Source organism: Salvelinus sp. IW2-2015, linkage group LG2 (assembly GCF_002910315.2).
Source record: "Salvelinus sp. IW2-2015 linkage group LG2, ASM291031v2, whole genome shotgun sequence".
NCBI classification, from domain to species: Eukaryota; Metazoa; Chordata; class Actinopteri; order Salmoniformes; family Salmonidae; genus Salvelinus; species Salvelinus sp. IW2-2015.
Window position 1 is genome coordinate 14742022 of NC_036839.1, and position 24267 is coordinate 14766288.

Here is a 24267-nt window from a genome sequence, read left to right on the forward strand (position 1 = left end):
CTTGTCAAACAGCTCTTAAACTAAAGGGCATCATCATAATTATCACAATTTCACAGTATTATTCCAACCTCAGTGTGGTAATGTGTATACAAAACAAAGGGAAAAATCACTGCACTGGGCCTTTAAACATTTGTACAGAATGGTACAGCTGCAGTTCGAAATCTGAAAATCGTCTTCTGTACAGCAAATATACATGTACTCTCAAAGAAATTCATTAAAATCTTCCTGCATAGGATTCTGTACATTGACATTTGGTTATTTTGTGCATTCAACATTAGTATGCTGCCTGGGCCTAAATGACAGATCCCACATATGCTAAAAATTACATTCTCATGGCTAATTGAACAACTCAAAACCCAACACTTTCTGAAAATAAAAAACATACAGCCAAATTGATGGTGAAATCATTAAAGACCTACAAAAAAAAAAAAAAAAAAAAACGACTGTCCACTCCTAGAAGTTAAATCACCCCCGGCCCCCCAGGTCTTCTGAAACAGACGTGCTGCCAGGTATCCAACTTAGCGCTTCCACCAGAAGTGTCCAGTCACCATTTTATTCAAGTACTGTCTGTAGCAGTTGCATCTATTCAACCTTCACAAGGTAATATACTCAATGTTCTTTTAAACATTCCATTCATTTAATAAGGTCTTTAGTAAACACCCATTTGAAATCCAGCACAGTCCAGGCAAGAGGCGAAAGTTCGAACCACCATTCAGTCTGCAGGGTCCAAAGGGCCTTCCATACACCGCCTGGTTGGCAGGCACGCTCCTCTCCCACACACTGGTTCCTGTGGGGGAGGAGGGCTCTGCAGGCCGTGGTGGTTAGCCAGTCAGTCAGTTGGGGGGAGAGGGGCTCGGCAGGCGTTTTGGGTGCAGCAGTGCGCGATTGGGGGAGAGGGCTCTGCAGGGCATGGTGGTGCAGCCAGTCAGTTCAGTGGGGGGGGAAGGCTCTGCAGGCGTGTGCAGGCCAGTCAGTCAGTGGGGGGGGGGGGGAGGGCTCTGCAGGCGTATGGTGGGGGGAGAGGCTCTGCAGCTGTGGGGGTGGGGCGAGGGCTCTGCAGGCGTGGTGGGGAGAGGGCTCTGCAGGCGTGGTGGTGCAGCCCAGTCAGTCGTGGGGGAGAGGCTCTACAGGCGTGGTGGCTGCAGCCAGTCAGTCAGTGGGAGAGGCTGCTGCGAGCGATGGGGGGGGGGGGCTCTCAGGCGTGGGTGGGGGGGGTGGGGGGGCTCTGCAGGGCTCAGTCAGTGCACAGCCGGCCCTCAGTATGAGATGATGCTGGAGGAGGCAGGTCCTGAGCCACCAGCGCCCAGCTGCAGATTCCCTGAAGAGCTGGACCTCCTCATGTGAGGGAGCAGGTAGGAATCCCTTCCCAGTTGGTGAACATCAAACCGGTCCTCCTTCCTGTATGCCAAGCAACGCCTTATAAAGGCCTTGGGGAATAAAGGAGACATCATTCAAAAGACAGCACTCAGAACCAATTAAATGAAACATTGGAGCAAGACGCTGAGTATGATGGCGATCATGACTTATGGCTGGACAGAAATGCATCTCAAAAGGGGCTGTAATGTCAGTCTCTTATATGAACACTAGAGGTCTCAACAAAAGCAATGTTTATACAGGAATTGCTTAATCATAAAACAATCCCAAAATATTAAATAGAAGTGACAGTTGCAGTCAGATGGTAATATTCAGAACAACTTCTCCCACAGACCTTTGCTTCATTACTGGCAACAGGCTTGACAGGAAACTGAACTTCGGTTGCTTTAAGAATTGTGTTCTCCTGCAGGATATCCTGCTGAGACTGATTGTGACCAAATGGCTGAAAGATAAAAAATAAGGCGACGAGTTAAGTGTTGTGAAAATAAGTTATTTTAGTCGATAAAGCCAGTTCTCTAACACTTACTTTTCTTCCATATAAACACTGGAAAAAGATGATGCCAACAGACCACACGTCCACCTTGTTGGAGATCTTTGGAGGTTCTTTGCCAACAACAAAACACTCAGGAGGCAAGTACCTTTGAGAGAACACAAAACAAAATCTGTCCATAAGTCTAGCATCATATCATCAAAATCATGTGCTGGTCCTGATACAGAGCCTTCAGAAAGTATTTGTACACCTTGACTTATTCTTAAGTTGTGTTACAGCCCGAATTCAAAATATATCTCACCCATCTACACACAATACCCCATAATGACAAAGTGAAAACATGTTTAGACATTTTTGCTAACTTATTGAAAATGAAATACAGAAATCACATTTACATAAGTATTCACACTACTGAGTCAATACTTTGTAGAAGCACCTTTGGTGGCAATTACAGCATTGCGTCACCTTGGTTAGATCTATCAGCTTTGTACATCTAGATGTGGGGATTTTCTCCCATTCTTCCATGCAGATTTTCTAAATCTCTGTTAAGTTAAATGGGGAGCAGCAATCTTCAAGTGTTTCCACACATTTTTAAATGAGATTCAAGTCTGGGCCACTCAAGTACTTTCACAATCTTGTTCTGAAACCATTCCAGTGTTGCTTTGGCTGTATGCTCGGAGTCATTGTCCTGTTGGAACGCAAATCTAAAGGTAATTTGCACTCTGAAGCAGGTTCTCATCAAGGATTCATTTCCTCTATCCCTACCAGTCTCCCAGTCCCTGCTGCTGAAAAGCATCCCAATGCTGCCACCACAATGCTTCACGGTAGGGATGGTGTTAGATGGGTGATGAGCTGTGCCTGACACAGCACAGACACAGCACTTTGCATTCAGGCTAAAGAGTTACATTTGTCTCATCAGACCACAGAATCTTTTGTCTTATGCTCGGAGTCGTACACGTGCTATTTTGCAAACACCAGGCATGCTGTCATGTGCTTTTTTCTCAGGAGTAGCTTCCGTCTGGCCAGTATCCCATAAAGACCAGATTGGTGAAGTGCTGTAGAGACTGTCGTCCTTCAGGTTCTCCCATCTCAGCTAAGGAACTCTGTAGTTCTGTCAGAGTAGTCAATGGGTTCTTAGTCACCTCCCCGACAAAGGTCCTCCTTGCCCGGTTGCTGAGTTTGGTTGGCCAGCCAGCTCTAGGCCGAGATTGGTAGTTCCATATTTGTCGTCTTTTCCCAAATGATGGTGACCACTGTGGTAATAGGAAACCTTTAACACTCTAGAAATTGTTTTATACCCTTCCCCAGATATAGGCCTCATCACAATTCTATCTCAGAGAACTACTGACATTTCTTTGGGCTTCATGGTAGAATTTCTGCTCTGACATGCACTGTCAACTGCGGGACCTTACATAGACAGGTGTGTTTCTTTCTAAATCATGTCCATACAATTTGGCCACCGGTGGACTCCAATCAAGTTGGAATGACATGTCAAGGATGATCAAAGGAAATTGGATGCACCCAAGCTCAAATTGGAATGTCAAAGGAAAGGGGTGTGAATACTTATGTAAATTACATATTTCTGTATTTAAATTTGCAAAAAAAATCCCTTTGTTTTACCGTCGTCATTATGGGGTATCATGAGATGGGTGAGAGAAAAAAAATATCTACTTAATCCATTTTGAATTCAGGCTGTACCAAAACAAAATGTGGAATAGGTCAAGGGGTGTGAATACTTTGAAGGCACACTGCATATTTATCCATATATGGTGGCAGTTCACTACCAGTAGGTCCCTGCTCCTTGTGAGGTCAGGTCCATGCCATCTGCACCGTAGCTGTCGTCATCCATGATTTTGGACAAACCGAAGTCTGTGATTTTGATTTCCCCACAAGCTGTGCCATCCACAAGCAGGATGTTACCTTGAAATTGGAACAGAACAAATGAGCACATAGCCTCAGAGAACATGGGATCTCTTTACAGATGGAAAGGTAATCATACTATCCCTGCAGTGTGTGAAGTGTGTCTGTTCACCTGGCTTGAGGTCATAGTGGATGATGGGGGGCTTGATTTCGTTCAGGTATCGGAGAGCATTCACAATCTGCATGACAATGGAGCGGGCCTCCTTTTCTGACATTAGCTTGTGCTGCTTCAAGTAGAAGTCCAGGTCATTTCCTTCACAGTACTCCAAAACTGTGCAAAACCTGTGAGGGCAATGTGTAAAAGGCAGTGATGAGAGGATGTCATGAGAACATATCGTCAGTACAATGAGGAAGGGTCACTTACGTGTCTGTGTCCAGTGAGAAGTAGTCATACAGCTTGACGATTCTGGGGTGGTCCAGCTGCTTGTGTATTCTGTACTCTCGACAGGCGTGTCTGCAACAAGGTGAGCGGTGTTACAATGGGCAACCAAATGAATGAATCAAGACAGTAGGGGCGCAGAGGTGGAGGTATGACTGATTGATTGGCTAACCCAGACACAAAGCTTACGGACTCGAACAACCAAAGGCTTAAAGCCAGCGAATTACACATAAAACTGTGCCATTGTTACAGTAATTCATAAAACTGACTCRGCTTTTCTAAAATTATCTAAAGCAGAGCAATGCTTTTAAAAAACTTACTTTTCACAGTGTTGATGAACAGAACATGGCAAAAGTGGCAATTATTTAATGTTGAACATACTTGTGATAGTTCTCTTTTTTCTCCTCCCTCCAGTTCTTGTTGAGCTGGTGAATTTTCACAGCAGCATACCGTTGCTCAATCAAGTCAAACGCCTATAATAAACAAACAGAAAAGTTCTGACTGGTCTATTCAAACAAAGACTTGCAGAGGCAACTGATGACACATGAAAACTCCGATAGACTCACCTTGTAAACTTCACTAAAGCCTCCTCTTCCCAGAAGATGCAGAAGTAGATACCTCTCGTTCAAAGTCGGATGGTCTTTGAATCTTTAGCAGGAGAAAGAAAAAAGAAGAAAAAGGTAACCAACTCATTACAAACGAAGTCAAATGGTAGGACTTCCACCAACACAAAAACTAGTAATCCCTATAAAGACATTAAATCAGACCTTGTTACTGAAATGCTAGTCAGTGAAAAACTGGCTCATTTTACCTCAAGTTGCAGAATGGAAAACTGACATCCAGAATGATTTGTAACATACTGTGAAAAACACCATGACATGGCCATTACTGCCTCACTGAACAATCTATGGTTGTCGTCACAGAGATTCATTCCAGTGATCAGACTCACTGTGAACTGTCCTCATTATTTATTCTCTTAAGTTCCCGAATGTGAAGGTTCCGTACTCTCTCCAAACGCTCCAACTCCGCCTGGATTTCAGCTTCTTCCTGTAATGATTCACACAAACAGACATAAAAAGGAACATCAGAGGACTGACTACAAGGAGAGGGGAGCGCATCAAAACCCACTTCTACACCGAGGCTGACAAGTCATTTTAAAAACTAACGGTTGACGTGGTAGAAAGTCTGTCTAGGGAAATCCGTCTGATGCTTAATCCCTAGGAAAACTAATAGTTCAATATACTATAAGGTTTGTAGAAAAGAAAAGTCCACAGAATCTCTAGGTAGTCAAACTAATAGTGGTTCTATATCCGGATGTCTTATCCCCATTTCATTGTCTTGATGAACAATGTGACATGAAACAATGAAAGGTCAGCTCGTGTTGCCTGGCCCTGCCAGGTTGGGCATCTACACACTGACCTTTTTGAGATGCCCGAGTCGCAGTTTGTAAATCTCCTCCTGCTCATGGTACTCTGCTAGAGTCAACCTTTGGAATGAACCAACAAAATAAACGACTAATGAAGGCAACAGGATCAGGCATACATGTTCATAGATATCTAGCGTCTTGTGTGTTTAGGCTTAGCCACAAGTAAGGAGGACAAGGGCACTCACAGCTGAGGTAGGCTGGGCTTGAGAAAGGGATCGTTCTCCGCTCCGTTCACTGCCTTGGTTTTGCGTTGCTTTGGCTCAGAGTTTGTGGTTGGTGCTTGGGAGTTGCTGGAGGATGGGGGTTTCCTCTTTGCTAGGAGTTTTCTCTGCTTCTCGATTTCCTCCCTCTGTTGGTTTATCCACTCTTGCTGTCTGCAGATAATGTTATATGCAATCAATACCATTTCCGCTAAGCTTGTGTTTAACCCTGGCTAAGGCTTTAGAATAAAAAGGAAAATTATACATTTTAGTACTAATTCTACAGATGTCTTTGATACCTMGTTGAAAGAGAAATACATGTAGCTTGCCAACCATACCATAGTTGAAAGTCAAGTTGACCTGGAGTCTAAGGTACTCACTTGACTAGGTTTTGGAAGGCAAAGCCATCTGTCCACTGCTCTGTGAAGGAGGCTCCATGTCGTACAGTGGTAAAATGGCCTAACCGTAGTCTGTCCTGCATACTCTTCTCCCGGCACGCCTGCTTTTCCTGGGTGCTCTAAGCAACATATACACAATGTCAAACATCACAGACTGATACGCAATACCAGATGACTCATACGTAAATGCAAAAGCCAGACATGCCGGGCTTTAGACGTTCCACTTTGAAGTGAAAGTACCTTTTCTATGAGCAACTTCTTGCTCATGGTGATGCATTTATTTAAGCGTTCTTTGTACTTTTCAAGTAATTTCTGTTGTTCATCTATCTGTCTCCTGAGATCACAGTTTGCCTACGGAGAAACACACATTAGGTTAATCATTACAATTCTAACACCTAGGACATCTAAACAGAATTAAGACTGTCAGTCTAGCATGGATAACATGCATTTTTGTATGTACTTGAGTCCACTGGCAGCACACCGAGCAGTGTTTTAATTGATCTGTGTTCAGTTGTGCCAGAGTAATATATCACTGACACTTAAAGTTCTTAAGTCCCTCATTGAGTTTATGCTGAGGTTTTGTTTGTGCTCATTAGACAGCTTTTCTTACCCTAAGCAAATCATCTATTCTGCCTTCTTTTTTCTCAAGGTCCAGGTTCTTGTRACTTTCAAGGGCAGCCAACTTGAGCCCCGTCAGGTCAGTCTGCAACAAAAACAAATAGAACAAATTCTTAAAAATGCTCCAACACAATGTCAGTTATTCAAAAAGTGCTAAATARACATACTAATGGTTGTCATCCTCACCTGCACACATTTGACTGCTAACTGCTTAGGATGCATCACATGGTCCCCAAAAGACAGACTCGTAGGAGATGAGCTGTTTTGCATAATCTGAAACACAAGGGACAACAATTGTTTGCATATCTAATTGTCCCATCAATATTACTTATAAACATTGACTGTTTAAAATAGGCCGGTCTGGCTCTGGGCTCTTCTGGCCTGGACAAGGATACTTACCTTCTTCTGTTTCAAATGGCAACAAGCGGTAAATTAATTGAAGTGGATATAGGGTAACTTACACTGGAACCCTGCGCGGTGTGGGAATGTGAGTTCTGGGGTGAGCGGATCACTGGGGGGAGACCTCTCACAGGACTGGACCCGTTCCCTCCTTGGAACTGGAGAAAGAGGCCACCAGTGTGAGTGCCATCATTGCCTGCCACTTGGCAAAAACAGAGGCACAGAAAGCCTCCTTTATGTTAGGTTCTGTTTACTGCCTCTGAGTGAAATGGAGCTTCATTGATATTCTCCAAAACAGAACACCTCTCAGATGAACACCAAACGTGGTGCTCCAGCACACAGGGACATTAAGAGTAGAACTTAAATTTAAAAAACATTTAGCATGCTCCCAACTCATGTAACTTACATCAAAATAATCACTAATTTTGGGTCCTCGCACGATAGACTTCCCTGTGAGAGAGAAAATACATTTACCATTGACTTTCATTTATAAATTATGGCCATCATACAGCAGTGACTATTTGTACCCGGAGTATAACAGAAACAGCTTAAGGGAAGTTACCTTGGCTGCTCTCTGATTGGATATCAGGTTTCCTTTTTCTTCCTCTGGATGATTCAGAGTGTTTCTTTTCAGGAGTCTGTCCAAAAAAAACAGATTTTAACCAATAACCACCATCATCTGGTAGGTTGTACAAGTACAGTTACTTTGATTCCTTGAAATGTCAAGATGAGGATGTAATGACTGTTTTGAAAAACAAAAGCGTTGTGAATATACTGTAGCAGCAGCAAAATGCCTAACCTACAGCCTGCTAGGGAGTTCCTGAATGTAGGTGAACTGACCGACCACTGCTGTCTACCGCCCAGCAGATGACAAATGAAGGGGAACATAGCCTAGTATTCCAAATACYATGGCGTACCTACCGAATATGCAGGAGAGCTCCCCCTTTTCACATCGGAGCTCTGCAAACACAAGAGGGGTACAGAGAATGAGTTCAATGTAATGAAAAACATAACTAATATCGTTTATAATTAGCCTGTTTTGACAGATTCATTGTATTGGAAACCTTAATAAGACTAATGAAATAATTTCAACAGTTGAGAGAGGATGTTTATCTACGGCCAATGCAGCCCGTTGGCAGTTTTGGGCCACAGGCTGTGAGAAATAAAGATTAGAAAAGCGACTACAGCAGGTAACTGTGGCACAAAGATGAACTAGCCTTTTCTTTTTTTTCTCCCCAATTTCGTGGTATGCAATTGTTAGTAGTTACTGTCTTGTCTCATCGCTACAACTCCCGTACGGGCTCGAGAGAGACGAAGGTCGAGAGCCATGCGTCCCCCGAAACACAACCCAACCAAGCCGCACTGCTTAACACAGCGCGCATCCAACCCGGAAGCCAGCCGCACCAATATGTCGGAGGAAACACCGCAACACCTAGCGACCTGGTCAGCGCGCACTGCGCCCAGCCCGCCACAGGAGTCGCTAGTGCACGATGAGACAAGGATATCCCTACCGGCCAAACCGTCCCTAACCCGGACGACGCTAGGCCAATTGTGCGTCGCCCCATGGACCTCCCGGTCGCGGCCGGCCGCGACAGAGCCTGGGCTCGAATCCAGAATCTCTGGTGGCACAGCTAGCACTACGATGCAGTGCCTTAGCCTCCCGGGTGGCGCAGTGGTCTAAGTAGCCTTTTCTAATGTCTGATTCAAATCTCAATGACAGAGTATACACACACTGCCCAATTCTGAWCTTTTGACCAATCACAGATCTTTTTCAGAACTGATTTGATTGGTCAAAAMACCAATTAGTTAAAAATGGACTGCCTGTGTAAACGAAGCCTTCAGGAAATAAACTTATGAGGAAAAAAAACAAGATCTCCCAATAACAAGGAATAATCATGATCAACTAAWTTAATTAATTACCAACCAACAAGATAACATGAGGATTTTTTCTGCCCTACAAAAGAAAAACATTAAAATGRTTAAACTGAGAAAACCCAAACTAAATCAAAAAGGAGTAGCCCACTTCAACCGTGACATTTATGCAAAACCCCAGGACCAGGACAGAGCCTTGTGCAGAGAATCTGCTGACAGGTGCTAGTCTGATTGAGTGTGTCAACAGTGCATCATTAGGGAGTGTATGACGTATGGTAGCATCTGTGTGGGTGACATCTGTGCAGATTCAGCAGCAGAGGAGGCCAGAGAGGATTTATTCTGCCTCCTCTCCACCCCTAGATCATGCTCACACATAGGCCTCCATCAGTGACTTATTAAACCAGTCAAACTGTACAGAAGGGAAGGGAGCAGACAGTCACCTGCACAGTCGGGTTGCTAGTATACACACACACTCCACTGCAGTGGTTCAGGCTTCTTTATTCCACACAATGTTGGAGCCCACCACCCCACACAAACAGGCTGCGACACTGGAGCCCCTCCCAAGTTGGAAGCCATTTGTGTTTTGCCTTCATTAGCGTAGAGCTGTGCTGCCAAACACAGGAAAACAGCYTGGAGGGAGGTACAGACGCAGCATGACGCCTGTGATCAGGCTGCCCTGGCACAGACCGTGTTTGTACAGAGAGGCATGATGCGTCACAAGAAGGCAGTTTAATTACAACAAGATTCCGCACATTTTTATTCTCTCTAGAGCTAGCTCCATCTTAGGTTGCGTCTGACATTTTCACCAGTGACAGAGGATCATGAGGGTCCAGCTTCTCTCCCTCTGTGGGATCTCCCTGCTCACACCAACCAGCCCACATCTAACATCCAATCAAAACATAGGTTTAATCCAAACAAAGGATGGAATGTCAGACAAAAAAAACAGAAAAGCCTTGGAAACCAGTTATATTGTCTGACAAGAGCCTGTTCAAACAAACATGTACATTGATTCATWATATAATGTTTAATTACAACTGTAAGAACACCATGTTAAGAAACATACCTCTGACTCTTTGTCACTGGAGGACCCCAGGCTTCCAAAACTTTGATTTGAAGAGTCATTGTTCATCATGCCCTGAAAATCAAAAACAGAAGTACGTCATAACATTCTTCTGAAAAGAAACCATGACAACTATTTACTTTATTTTTGTTACACAAAATAAGCCTAACAGACAAATAGACTAGCTGAAAACATGCAGCCAAGTGTATGGGGATCAGGGGTTTGAGGCAAGTGCACACACTTTGGTTCCCCCGCTGGTGCTGCCAGTGCTGCCCCCGGTACTGCCCCCAGTGCCAGTGACCGTGCCCATGAAGCGAGCCTCCAGCAGCTCCTGTCTCCGGGGGTCCAGGCTGTGCAGCTCCTCCATGGTGCCTGGAAGAGAAGAGAAACACCGTCACAGAATATTAACCACTTATTGCCTACTCCTCCTTACATCCTCACATTCCTCAGTCATCGCTGCAGAGTAGACCGGACTGCATCATGATCATCACTTCTATGTCAGGCTTTATTTGAAACGTTTAAGTAGGACATTTTATGAATGGTGACCATTAGAGTAGGATGCCAAGCCTCAAAAAAGGCTTTACAGTCACTCATATTTCACAGCTGTTAGAAAAGGCTCACAAAGCTGGTTTGTGAGCCTTTTCCCACTCACAGCTGTCCCCTTGTGTTCGTTCTGAAGGTGAAATGTTATTGAGGCAATGCAGTCCAAATGGAAGTGTCTTGAGTTGTGTTTGTGTTCTACAGTCTTGTATAAGGGGGGGGGGGTCACTGGGACAGGCAATGTAACATCACAATTTTCATGTTGCACCTTACTGAACTCTATCTTAATGTATAGCCTACTCAGTATCCTTACATCTACATATTCATTTAGGCCTATAAAAGGAAAACCAGAATGTCTGGCTCTTTTTACAATTTCTTCATGACAAAATTGAGACAAACTACAGAAAGCACAGTGAAGTCCACCACRATCTGAAAACTGTTGCATTTCATTGACTTGATCTGAAGCTTCGACCATAACTGAGACCAGGTATACAGCTAATTCAGACACAGGGATACTTCAGGATTTTGGCAATGAAGCCCTTTATCTACTTCCCCAGAGTCCAATGAACTCGTGGATACCATGTTTAGGTCTCTGCATGCAGTTTGAAGAAAGTTGCCAACTAGCGTTAGCGCAATTGCTAAATTGCGTTAGCGAAATTAAGAAGTCTACGGTAACTGCTAGCATGCTAGTAGATYCAGTACCATAGACTTCCAGTCATTGCGCCAAKYCTAGTTAGCACTGGCTCGCAAAATTTRCTTCAAGGGATGCAAATTTCGGCCAATTTCGTTGCCGATTAACCAACCCCTATTAACCGGTTAACAAACAGTTAAATTCGTTCCAAACAGTAAAATGACGTGACAAACAGAAAATACTATGCATGGAAGGAAGTGACATTTTTCATTAAAAGCTTAAATTTAAAAAATAAAAACATGCAACAATAGCAAGCCTATCCTCTCATATTATTGAACATGAAACTATAGTAATGAAGCAGAGACTGGAACACATTTTCAAACATTTGCCAAAATCCAATTTGCGGGAAGACACCGTTCTAAAAAGACGCATCTGATGCGAGCCGTTTCATGTGACAGAGATGAACATCTCCGTTCGAAACTTTGAGGGAAAATGTAAACATGCAACAACGAGGATGGGTTGTTCATACGACTACGATTGTGCCTTTGGCTTCCGGACAACTAAATWAAGTTGATATGAAAACCAGTACTGKGAGAAAGTCTGAATCTCAGCTGTTTCATGCTGCTCCTCCCTCTCCCTCTCCCACTGCTCCCTGCATCAGTKATTTTTTGTTGTTGCATGGGCTYCATCTCAATCCACCGAATGGCAGCCTTTCGAATCTGCGGTGGAAGGTGGCCGAGCTGTTTGTCAGACCACGAGACGCCTCGAAAAATTGAAACCGTCTATATCATCCYAACAGTTTGGCATACTAACTAATATGACCACTCAATGGAAAGATGAGCCCCTCACTAACACAGCGATGTTCTTGGTTTTACTCTAGTAGTCGGTACCGACTACTACCAACTTGTTTGTAGCGTCCAGTTTGGGCTACACACTAATATGACCCGTCTATGGAAAGGTGAGAATCTCACAAACATGTCTGTTGTTTTGCTCTAGGACACCCACGAGTCTCACACGGCTCGTCTGAAGGTAGGCCGGGATCAGTACATACAAAAAAAAAAAAAAAAAAATGAATGGAAGTATACCAAACATTAGGAAAAACAGTGCATCTGGCACCTATTACGATACCCAGTTCAAATGCAATTAAATATTTTGTCTTCCCCATTCACCTTCTGAATGGCACACATACACAATTCATGTCTCTAGGATTCAAAAATCTTTCTTTTGACCAGTCTCCTCCCCTTCATCTACACTGGTTGAAGTGGATTTACCAAATGACATCAATAAGGGATCACAGCTTTCAGGGCCTAKAATTAACACCAGCCATGTTGGCGGGTGGTCAGGGCTCCACAGAGTGAGCATTTCACTTCCATTTYTCAAAAGTTGACACCTACTCAATCCACAGTTTTTCTATCTATTTTTACTATTTCCTACATTGTAGAATAATAGTGAAGACATCAGAACTATGAAATAACACTTGGAATCAGAACAGACTAGTAGCTGTCCACACACACCAACATACTTTTGGGTCTTGTAGTATCAATGTTTAAGTTTCAACTGCTAGGGAAYAGAAGAAAAAGAAAAGCTGCTACTGGTCATACTCAATTTCACAGGCACATATGACRAGTCACGTTACCACGTTAACTTCCCGKACTTAAAGGGGCAGGTGAATTTCTCTCAACTGTAATATTTTTGTGAAGACTTCAGTCACAAAATGTATGAAATTAAATATACCACATTATCTTACTAGTAGTACATTTATGGTTTTAGGAATATTACAAAGCACACTCATCTGCTTTTGTGTTTTGTTGGTGTAATTGAAAAAAAAAAACTATTTTGTTTGTTAAAATCTGAGTGGGTGGTAGATTTTTCATCGCGCACTAGCGACTCCTGTGGCAGGCCGGGCGCAGTGCACGCTAACCAGGTCGCCAGGTGCACGGTGTTTCCTCCGACACATTGGTGCGGCTGGCTTCCGGGTTGGATGCACGCTGTGTTAAGAAGCAGTTGGGTTGGTTGGGTTGTGTTTCGGAGGACGCATGGCTTTCGACCTTCGTCTCTCCCGAGCCCGTACGGGAGTTGTAGCGATGAGACAAGATAGTAATTACTAGCGATTGGATACCACGAAAATTGGGGATAGAAGGGGGTAAAAAAAAAGAAAATAAGTAGTGATGCACCGATATGACATTTTTTTTAAATAAAAGGTGATGATAAGCAGAAATAAGGGAGTACTATCTCATAGTAGTATATGTGAGTTTCTCTTTCAAACAATCCCCAGGCCTTGTACACAGCTAATAGCTAATAGCTTCATCCAAAGCAAGCAACCCTATCAGTAGCTAGCTAAGTAACAGTACAGATGAAAAATGATCAGGCCTACTGTACATCTTACTGTAGAAATGATTGTTGAAAACAAGTCTAGGTTGGAACCGTTGCTGTTAAAATACAACTCATCATTTTTAAACTGAACATCTACTGAGAAAGCAGTAGATGTTCTGGTCCTGTTTGTCACCAAATACTTATGTCAATCAGGGTTCTCAACTCTGGATTACTTAAACAAGTTCAGAAACAGTCTCAATGCTGAGCATGACCTCAGTGATACACTGTCAGAAACTGAGCCCAGAATAGACCTGCTTGTTGAAACACCTCTAATTAGGACTGTGTGTGTGTGTGTGTGTGTGTGTGTGTGTGTTTTAACGGTCTACATTCGTGTGCTTGTTTAAAACAAAATATATAATTTCAATTTAACTAGGCAAGTCAGTTAAGAACAAATCATTATTTACAATGACGGCCTACCCCGGCCAAACCTGGACGACGCTGGGATAATTGTGCACAGCCCTATTAGACTTCCAAACACGGCCGGAGGTGATACAGCCTGGATCAGTTTATTCCAGTTCAGAATAAATAAAAAACGGACTATTTTAACAGCAACAGCTCCAACCTTGACTTTCTTTCGACAATAATTTCTACAGTAAGAAGTACAGTAGGCCTGATCATTTCTCATCTGTACTGTTACTTAGTGCAACCCTATCAAAAAMCCTGCGTGTCTGTTCTGTTATCAGTTTGTTCCAGTTCAGAATGAAAATTATTTATTGCATTTTAAACAGCAACAGWTCCAACCTAGACAGATGTCAGCGTTTTTAAATGGGGGAAAATAAACATGAATAGCTATTTATATGGCCATTTCATTTKATTGTTATTTGTTTTTGTCTATATTGCATTTTTTAGGCATAAGGGCAATGAAATGTACCAATATTTACATATAGTTGCATATGTTCCTAAGCTTGGATCCCAGGAAAAACACKGAATTTCTCATTTGGGTCCCAGGCTAAAAAAAGTTTAAGAACCCCTGATCTAAAGTCACACTGTTGCTACCGCCTGTAAAAGCTCAGTCCAGTTCAAAGTGAATGATGGCTGGCCCTTGTGGCAAATGGCTTATTTGCATAAAGGACCTACTGTAGCTCTGGTTGGSTATGGCACACCGGTCTGTAGACTCCCATCCTGGACGAGGCCGATGTTTAGGTTTTATTTACRCCATTGTCTATTAATTGTCCAAACGCACAGCCTGCTTTTCCACTATATTGCTATAGAATTTTCACATTTACAGAATGTTTGGGAACGACAGTATGAAAACGACCAAATAAGTACTCGCTTGTCAGAAAATGTAAAAAAGTTGTCATTCTTCCTGGAGGTTAAAAGGGGTCCTAAAATTCCAAATCAAACAACTAAATGTTCTTAGTAACAGCTTAGACTCTTAAGGATTAACTGTAAGGTAACATCAGGATTGACTAGGAATCCTGAAAACCTTCAGAATACGCTTGAAGATTTGTCCTGAGGAATACCCCAACCATAAAAGGTTGCAGAGAATCTGTTAAAAGGCATTATCAACGAGCTATCCACTTAGTTATAACTAAAAGATGTGATAAAGCAAAACTAATGAGGATTGTTCCCTTGTCACGTACAAAATAACAGCTGAAAGCAATTTCCTGAAGTCTGAAATGTTTAATAGGCAAAATGTCTGGTTACTTCATGTCTGAACAGAGAAAGGGAGATGTAATGTCCTAAATTTATACTCAAGATAACATTTTATAAACACTAAAATAGCTTAATCCCAGTACGTGGCTGACCACATTCTGCATGGTGAGTGTTCAAGGCAAACCAAACATGACACTAGGTGCTCTATATGAAGACACTTGTGTAATATATAAGTATGTGGACAGCCCTTCAAATTATTGGATTAGGCTACTTCAACCATACCCGTTGCGGACAGGTGTATAAAATCAAGCACACAGCCATACAATCTCCATAGACAAACATTGGCAGTAGAATGGCATTACTGAYGAGCTCAGTGACTTTCAACGTAGCAGTCATAGGATGCCACCTTTCCAACAAGTTAGTTRGTCAAATTTCTGCCCTGCTAGAGCTGCCCCGGTCAACTGTAAGTGCTGTTATTGTGAAGTCAAAACATCTAGGAGCAACAACGGCTCATTCGCAAAGTGATAAGCCACAAGCTCACAGAARGAAACCACCTAAAAGTCATCTTTCCTCGGTTGCAACACTCACTACAGAGTTCCAAACTGCCTCTGGAAYCCACGTCAGCACAAMAACTGTTTGTAGGGAGRTTCATGAAATGGGTTTCCATGGTCGAGCAGCTGCACACAAGCCTAAGATCACCATGTGCAATGCCAAGCGTCGGCTGGAGTGATGTAAAGCTGTCATTGGACTCTGGAGCAGTGGAACCACGTTCTCTGGAGTGATGAACCACGCTTCACCATCTGGCAGGCCAACGGACAAATCTGGGTTTTGCGAATGCCAAGAGAGTGCTACCTGCCCCAATGCATAGTGCCAACTGTAAATTTTGGTGGAGAAGGAATAAATGGTTCGGGCTAGGCCCCTTAATCTTAAAGCTACAGCATACAATGACATTCTAGACGATTCTGTGCTTCCTACTTTGTGGCAACAGTTTGGGGAAGGCCCTTCAGCATGACAATGCCCCCGTGTACAAAGCGAGGTCCATACAGAAATGGTTTGAGATAGTCATGGATGAACTTGACTGGCCTGCACAGATCCCTGACCTCAACCCCGTCGYACACTTTAGGGATGAATTGGAACTCCGACTGMGAGCCAGGCCTAATCGCCCAACATCAGTGCCCGACCTCACTAATGCTCGTGGCTGAATGGAAGCAAGTCCCCGCAGCAATGTTCCAACATCTAGTGGAAAGCCTTCCCAGAAGAGTGGAGAKTGTTATAGCAGCAAAATGTTGGGACCAACACCATATTAATGCCCATGATTTTGGAACGAGACGGTCGACAAGCAGCTGTCCACATACTTTTGGGTCATGTAGTGTATGAGTTTCGATAATAGCCTATGCTAGATCTTTATCATTTCACATGTAAACAAGGATTTAAACTAGTAGGCTACATCCTAGACAGAGAATAGGATTGGACGCTGACATGGCCTTTCTCTAACAAGCGCTCCATTTTGTATCAACAAAGGGCTYTGAGGTCTCTTAACACCTGTTCAGTCAGTGCATCATGTCTGCTGCAACACTTCCTCTGTCAGAGCACAGATAGGACTAATGCCAGAGAGACACTGATTATTTACATATATCTTACCAAATGCAATGTCGGTCAAAAGTGAATCTACATCTCGGGTACTGCCATAAATCTTCTGAATTCTGCTCAACTATCCAGTAAAGTTAAAGACAGGGTGGASGAAACGTCTAAATAAAGCCAAAGCCCTAGATGTATATCCTTTACAGACACCAGGTTTCCTCGGAGCAGTCAGTGTGTACATTACAAGCCCCTTTACTCTGGCCAGTACAGTTCATGGTGGTTTCCCACCAGCTTGTGGTTTACAGCACCCACAGACAAGACGACAGTTCCTCCACCTCGTCTAATATGAGCCTGGAGAACAATGCAGGTCTGTCTCCAAGACAATTCCCACAAGTGTAGTAGGCCCAAGGGACCTGGGCCTGGCTGTTTCACTTGGCTTTGACAGAGAGCACCAACGTATCAGAGCTGGAACAGAGAAAAAAACATGTACATCAAATTCTTCTCTGGCAGTTCTCTTAAAATCAAACACCCTTACGTCAACCTATCAAATAAACTACAAAATAGGTTGTTCTGAAAAAAATGTATGCGAGAGCTAGACTGTCTAAAATTAGGCCAGATAATGGTTCCCCTACATTGATCGCTCATTAGTGCTACTGTTTTTAAAGTGCTGCCACCAGTGACATGGCAATTGTAATTTGTTCCCTGTACTGGCTTCATATCAAAATCCAAAAGAACCATCTGGATACCCATCGTTCCAATCCACTTTCCTCACCTACAATTTKAAATTCCCCTGAGAAACGGAACACTCCTGTTCATCTTACAAAAATGTCCACTGCAAGAAAAATATTTKATTGCCTAATTGTATAGCTCATATCATATACGTGCTACCATTCTATGACGTCAACTACCCTGTAATCTATATTAGAGTTTCCTTTTCATCTGCAGTCTGTGGATGCTGCAACACCAGATGCAGGCAGTCTCTCTAAAGTGAAATATGCAAAAGAAAGAAAAAAGACAACACCCTGGGGACAAAGGATCAGATACCACAGCAGGTTCCAAGACACCCAAGATGGATGCCCCTTAAGCTCATTTGTGGAGTAGAGGTGAAATAACTGTGGTGCACTTGGGCTCTAGAGAATCAATGTACAAACCCAGAACAGTGCAGTGCAACAATGCTATGCATCTCCTTTTGGAAAGATGAATTTGATTTAATATAATTGTATGTAACAGCTGCCCAAGTGGAACTTGTGAAATAAGGTATTTTGTATTTTTCACCAATATTGTAATAAGCAGCAGTTATGCACAACAATAACATTTTATAGTTAATCAAAAGTTGAAAGAATGTGACAAAATGAAAAACCAACCATCATTTACAATATAGCCTAACAAAAACAAGCGAGGTTAAGGTGATGGAGTGCGGTAATGTTATGGCTTGCCAGTAGATATTTCAGTGCAACATGAAGTAACTTGAGAAATGTCATGTAACAAGGATGATGTAACACAGTAAATAATACTCGACTTAAATGCCAAATATCATTATCTACTTCAGATAGCCTAATGATTTTAGGGTTGAAATGAAGCACACAGACAGGTGCTAGAGAAAACACCCCTCTAACTGTTTTGAACCAACTCGTAACCTGGAAAAGCTTAATCGACAAGATCTAGATTGTCACTTTCATTTCCTTATGATGGTCTGAAGAACCAGGCTACTAGACACGGCTCTCACTTTACAGCAGCATCTCAGTGCATGCTCTCATACGAATCACCATTAACTTGGTAGTAAACACACCACAAAAACTATGGTCCTCTTCAAATAAAAGCATAATATTGCGTTGAGCGCACTTGATCTACAAGCGTTTTCATATTTTAAAAAGCCAGGAAAGCGTGGAGTGTAAGCCCTCTCTCTTTGGCAAGAAGGGATGATTTCCTAGACATTCTGCATAAATAAGTAGCCAATACATTCCAAGCAACCAAATTCAAGCCCCTGCACAGGCCAGTGGTTGAACCCTTAGAATGCTGTGGATGTCATTTGAGCTCCATGCTGTGCAACATAGTGTCCACCTGTTGACGACAGATACTTGGACAGTCATTCAAAAATCCAGTTAGCATAAGACTACACCTATAGCTTAGATTCGGATCAAAATAAGTGGCACAATTTGTACACAGTTTGTATAAATCCACCAGAAAATATATTCTGGGTTACAATACTTTGACAACTCAACTATAGGCTAACTAGAGGATGCAGTTAATCTACTCATATTTCAACACTAAATGTTTTCCCATGCATGTAGGTCTTAACGTCTAATTAGGTAGTGAACAGAGTAAGTTTAGTACGCATTAGACAATTGTACTACTTTGATGCAGTTTAGTCTACTTTCTTCACATCAGTGGCCTTCTATACTAAGGGGTACTGTACTCAGTATTGTTAGGGTTACAAACAAACAAACTAAAAACATAGCCACCTAAGGAATGTGACCAACTAGCACAATGTCTAGAAATCAGTTATTCACTGCTGACAGAACATTTGCTCTAAATAAATTACATGACCAAACATATGTGGACACCTGGTCGTCAAACATCTCATTCCAAAATTCTGGGCATTAATATGGAGTTGGTCCCCCCTTTGCTGCTATAACAGCTTCCACTCTTCTGGAAGGCTTTCCACTAGATGTTGGAACATTGCTGCGGGAACTTGCTTCAATTCAGCCACGAGCATTAGTGAGGTCGGGCACTGATGTTTGGCAATTAGGCCACGCTCACAGTTGGCATTCCAATTCATCCCAAAGGTGTTTGATGGGTTTGAGGTCAGGGCTCTGCAGTCCAGTCCTTCCACACTGATCTCGACAAACCATTTCTGTATGTACCTCGCTTTGTGCACGGGGGCATTGTCATGCTGAAACAGGAAAAGGCCTTCACCAAACTGTTGCCACAAAGTTGATAGCACAGAATCGTCTAGAATGTCATAGCGTAGCCCTAACCATGAAAAACAGCCCCAGACCATTATTCCTCCCCCACCAAACTTTACAGTTGGCACAATGGATTGGGGCAGTTAGCCTTCTTCTGGCATCCGCCAAACCCAGATTCGTCCGTTGGCTTCCAGCATGCTTCATCACGCCAGAGAACCCGTTTCCACTGCTCCAGAGTCTAATTGCAGGTGGGGGGGGGGGGTTGTTTGAATTTAGAAAACACTCAGTTAAAATGTAATAATTTTGCTCCATGAAAGTATCCAGCATGTACACTGCCATCTTGTCCATTTCATATCTTCTCTCATTGAGACAGATGGGTGTCCACCCCAAATTGCTGCATATCATCGCACTCACCTGTCTCGATCAATGAGGGAAGATTTGAAAATAGACATGATTGTGGCATACACATTGGCACGCCAGTCTCCTTTCCACATCATTTAACACCTGATTTACTTAACAAAATGCACATCAATAGGTAGTCCAGGTAAGTCATGACATGGCACAAGGGGGGCTTTCTTTGTTCTCTATTGCTCCTTAAGCAAAGGGGAGGCCGATGACATAACCTCCCATAAAACCAACTCCATTAATGCCCTATTCCTTGAAGTTGGCAGTCGTGCCTAAAGAAAAACATTTTTTTTACCCTTTCGTGTGTGTACTTTCCTGTATTTATCCTTGGGATATCGCTTTTCAACAGGAAATGTTCAAAAACGCACTGGAGGATGTCTTTAAGGCCGTCAAATAATCCGTGCTAGGCCAAACAGTACCTAACATGTAATGGCTAATGAGCATCACATTAGCCCGCTACATCGCCTCAACATCTAGACTTGTCGGAAGTAATACACTGCCCAATTACAAACTATTGCCACCGTCCTGTCCACGCAAGCCATTGAAAATACATGGTGTGCCCTCATTAGCATAGTAATAGTTGGATACCTAATTTAGTCAATGAGTGCAATACAATTATAACCCCCAGTTTCTGAATCTGATATGGTCAATTGTACATTGTGTTTCCACAGCACAGTGTACCTAGCTGGTTACTGCAATAAAAAGYTGTCATCCCGACTTCATGTCAAAGGAAAGGAGGGTCGCCAGACATGCATTAGCTAGCTATGATATGTTGTTGAGATATATATTTGTATATCATTTCATACAGTCCACAGAATTCCGTTTAGATCTGGCAATACTGAATCCATAGGTCCACCATGTCATCTCTCGACCCTGATTTAAATCTGACATATTAGCTTGCTGTCTAGCAAATACAACATTCAACAACCGATAATAGCTAGCTAGCTAACGCTGTCAACGTAGCTAGCCGGTGGAGACAGCTAGCTAGCAGTATGTAGTTATTAAACTACCTAGCTATATTAGCTAGCTACCTTAGTTGGATAGCAAATTCTCTAGTGTTGATAGGCTACTACAGTACTGTAGTCGGTTAGCCAACTAGCTAACTACTCCACTTCAGCATGTAAACATCTACAATCTTCACTTATATTGCAAACAAAGAACACATGTATCAGTAGTTTAGGTACTGTGGCTAATGTTAAAACTAGTTAACGTTCCACATGTTATTTCTCATGGACATTTGAAGACACCACCAGCAAACACTCGTCTGTAATGGCTAGCTAGCAGGCTGCTGCACACCATGGCTTCGGTGTTACTCAGTTGCAATTCATTTCAAGATGACTCTTAACACGTACGACAAAACGACACACAAAACATGTAACTAGCAAATACTTTTGTTTCAATAATATTATTTTTACCTCCCTTGGCCTTCACCCCTGCCGTGATATGTTGCTGAGAAAGGGACGTGGAGATCTGGGACCAAGATGGCGTCCCCTCCAAACTTCCACTGTTACTTTGGACACTCATCAAGCTACTTTTTGAAACGACAAAGCAAACAAACACCGCTGTCAGTGGCAGTGAAATCTTGTGATTTTTTWAAAACCTGGCAATATTTAGACAGAAGTCCAGGTGCCATCGGTAACCTCATAAAATGTTGGAATGTAACATTTTTGGACATAACCACATTAAGATCTCTGCGGTGGATCTTTAAGTTTCCTTTGTAAAATTAACTTAATAAACTACCTTACATCAAACGTCACGCATCGTGTGCAAACATTATCGCGAGGTTCATGCTCCTAGGCAAAAATGTCACTAGTGGAAAAAGCCATCCAAATTGTGTGAACCAGAATATAGTAATTTATATACTGTATTATCAGTGTACATTTAATTTAGAAATTGATACAGCAGTACTTAGACATGCACACACATGATAAAATATGTAATACAAACATAGCCGCGGGAACAGCACCCTGAAAAATCTTGAAGCAAAGAATATATATATATATATATATATATTCACTGATAATACAGTATATAAATTACTATATATATATATATTATATATATATATTATATTATATATATATATATATATAATATATATATATATATATATATATATATATTCTTTGCTTCAAGATTTTTCAGGGTGCTGTTCCCGCGGCTATGTTTGTATTACATATTTTATCATGTGTGTGCATGTCTAAGTACTGCTATATATATATATATGTATTATCTTTTTTTTCTCACAAAACTAGTGCACTGTGCCTTTACTAGTCCTGTATTAGCGGACTGATATATAACCATCTATAACAGGAATCATCTACTAGATTCAGCAATTTTTTCTTGAGCGGATGGTCAGGGGGCTGGAACATAATTACAAATCATTTGTAGACTGCAAATTGACCTCAATCATTTTGTTATATTTTTTTATTTAACCTTTATTTAACTAGTCAATAAGCCATAACATATATAAAATTTCACTAAAACAATCATTTCACACCTTGCTAACATTGCTATAATATCACATATATCGCTCTATTATGTGTGGGAATACTTTGGAACATATTTCCAAAATTAGATCACTTGGAGCTGATTTGCTGGTATTTTTACAGTATTTTATGTCCAACATTTAAAAATAAAAAAAACTTGGGGCCAAATAAAATCCCCCACAGTCCGAATTTGAGTATCTGTTATACAAATATAAATGAGGTCCCAAGAACTTTTAGAACTATGAAATACCTAAAACTATTTTTTTTACATGGAGTTAGAAAATAAGCAAACATAAAAGCACACAATAATAGCTACTGAATCATTTTTTTTCAATACCACACAATATTTTACAAAAAATCTTTAATACTAAATAAAGAACACATTTAATGGAAAAAAATCTATTTGGTAAGCACGTTTCTTTGGTGAAAGAGTTGCATCCCACTGGGCACAAACTGGCTGAAAGTGTTCACAGCTCCAATACAGATGTGTTGGTCATTACTGAGACTTGGTTAAGGAAGAGTGTTTTGAATACTGATGTTAACCTTTTTTCTGGGGCGGCAGGTACCCTAGTGGTAAGACCATTAGGCCGGTAACCGAAAGGTTGCTAGATCGAATCCCTGAGCTGACAAGGTAAAAATCTGTCGTTCTGCCCCTGAACAAGGCAGTTAAACCACTGTTCCTAGGCTGTCATTGTAAATAAGAATTTCTTCTTAACTAACTTGCCTAGTTAAATAAAGGTTAAATAAATAAATACAAATACAACCTTTCTGGTTATAACCTTTTTTGGCAAGACAGATCTTCCAAAGTTGGGGGAGTGGCAATCTTTACCAAGGATCACCTTCAGTGCTCAGTTGTCTCCACCAAGTCTGTCCCTAAACAATTTGATTTGGCATTAAACTTTCAAATAGCTCTTTGTCGACTGTTGCTGGGTGTTATTGTCCTCCATCAGCACCGGCCTGTACCCTACCTGCCCTAAACTCTCTCCTGGCCCTTTACACTAAGTTTGAATTTGCTCTGCTAGGTGACCTAAACTGGGATATGCTTAAACCACCTGACCAAGTCTTAAAGCAATGGAACTCCCTAAATCTTTCTCATATTATTACCAATCCCACAAGGTATGACTCCAAATACCCGGAAAAGGCTACTCTCCTCGATGTTATCCTCACAAATAATCAGTCTGGTGTTTTCTGTAATGACCTTAGTGATCACTGTTTTACAGCCTGTGTTTGTAATGGCTGCTCAGTGAAACGACCTGTCCTAATTTGTCATAGACGCTTGCTAAAAAACTTTAATGAGCAAGCCTTCCTTCATGAACTGGCCTCTGTAAATTGGTATAGAATCAGATTGATCCCCTCTGTCGAAGACGCTTATTCCTTCTTTTTCTATATTTTCAGTGGTATTGTTAACAAACACTCCCCCATAAAGAAAATGAGAATTAAAAACAGGTTCAGCCCGTTTCGACCGTGATCTTGCAGAGTTACTCCACCTCAAGAATTGCACACGCATACTCAGGCTGACTGGCTCTCGTTCAGGCAATTGAGAAATAAGTGCACTCAGGCTATCCAGAAGGCCAAAGTTAGTTACTTTAAGGAGCAGTTCTCTCTCTGTA

The 24267-nt window shown here is 42.0% G+C and overlaps 1 protein-coding gene across 1 annotated transcript; it reads right to left on the reverse strand.

The window, feature by feature from the left end:
• Positions 1–1223: 1223 nt before the first annotated feature.
• Positions 1224–21852, reverse strand: tlk1a (tousled-like kinase 1a). The gene is made up of 22 exons (XM_024003199.2): positions 21584–21852; positions 10378–10508; positions 10140–10211; positions 8126–8164; positions 7767–7842; positions 7611–7654; positions 7267–7362; positions 6992–7078; positions 6798–6890; positions 6428–6538; positions 6170–6306; positions 5775–5963; positions 5583–5649; positions 5113–5210; positions 4730–4811; positions 4545–4636; positions 4149–4238; positions 3897–4066; positions 3649–3784; positions 1901–2012; positions 1709–1816; positions 1224–1427 (listed from the first exon to the last, which is right to left on the reverse strand). The coding sequence occupies exons 1-22, from the start codon at positions 21690–21692 to the stop codon at positions 1257–1259; spliced, it is 2310 nt and encodes a 769-aa protein (XP_023858967.1). The 5' UTR covers positions 21693–21852; the 3' UTR covers positions 1224–1256.
• Between the last annotated feature and the right edge of the window lie 2415 nt (positions 21853–24267).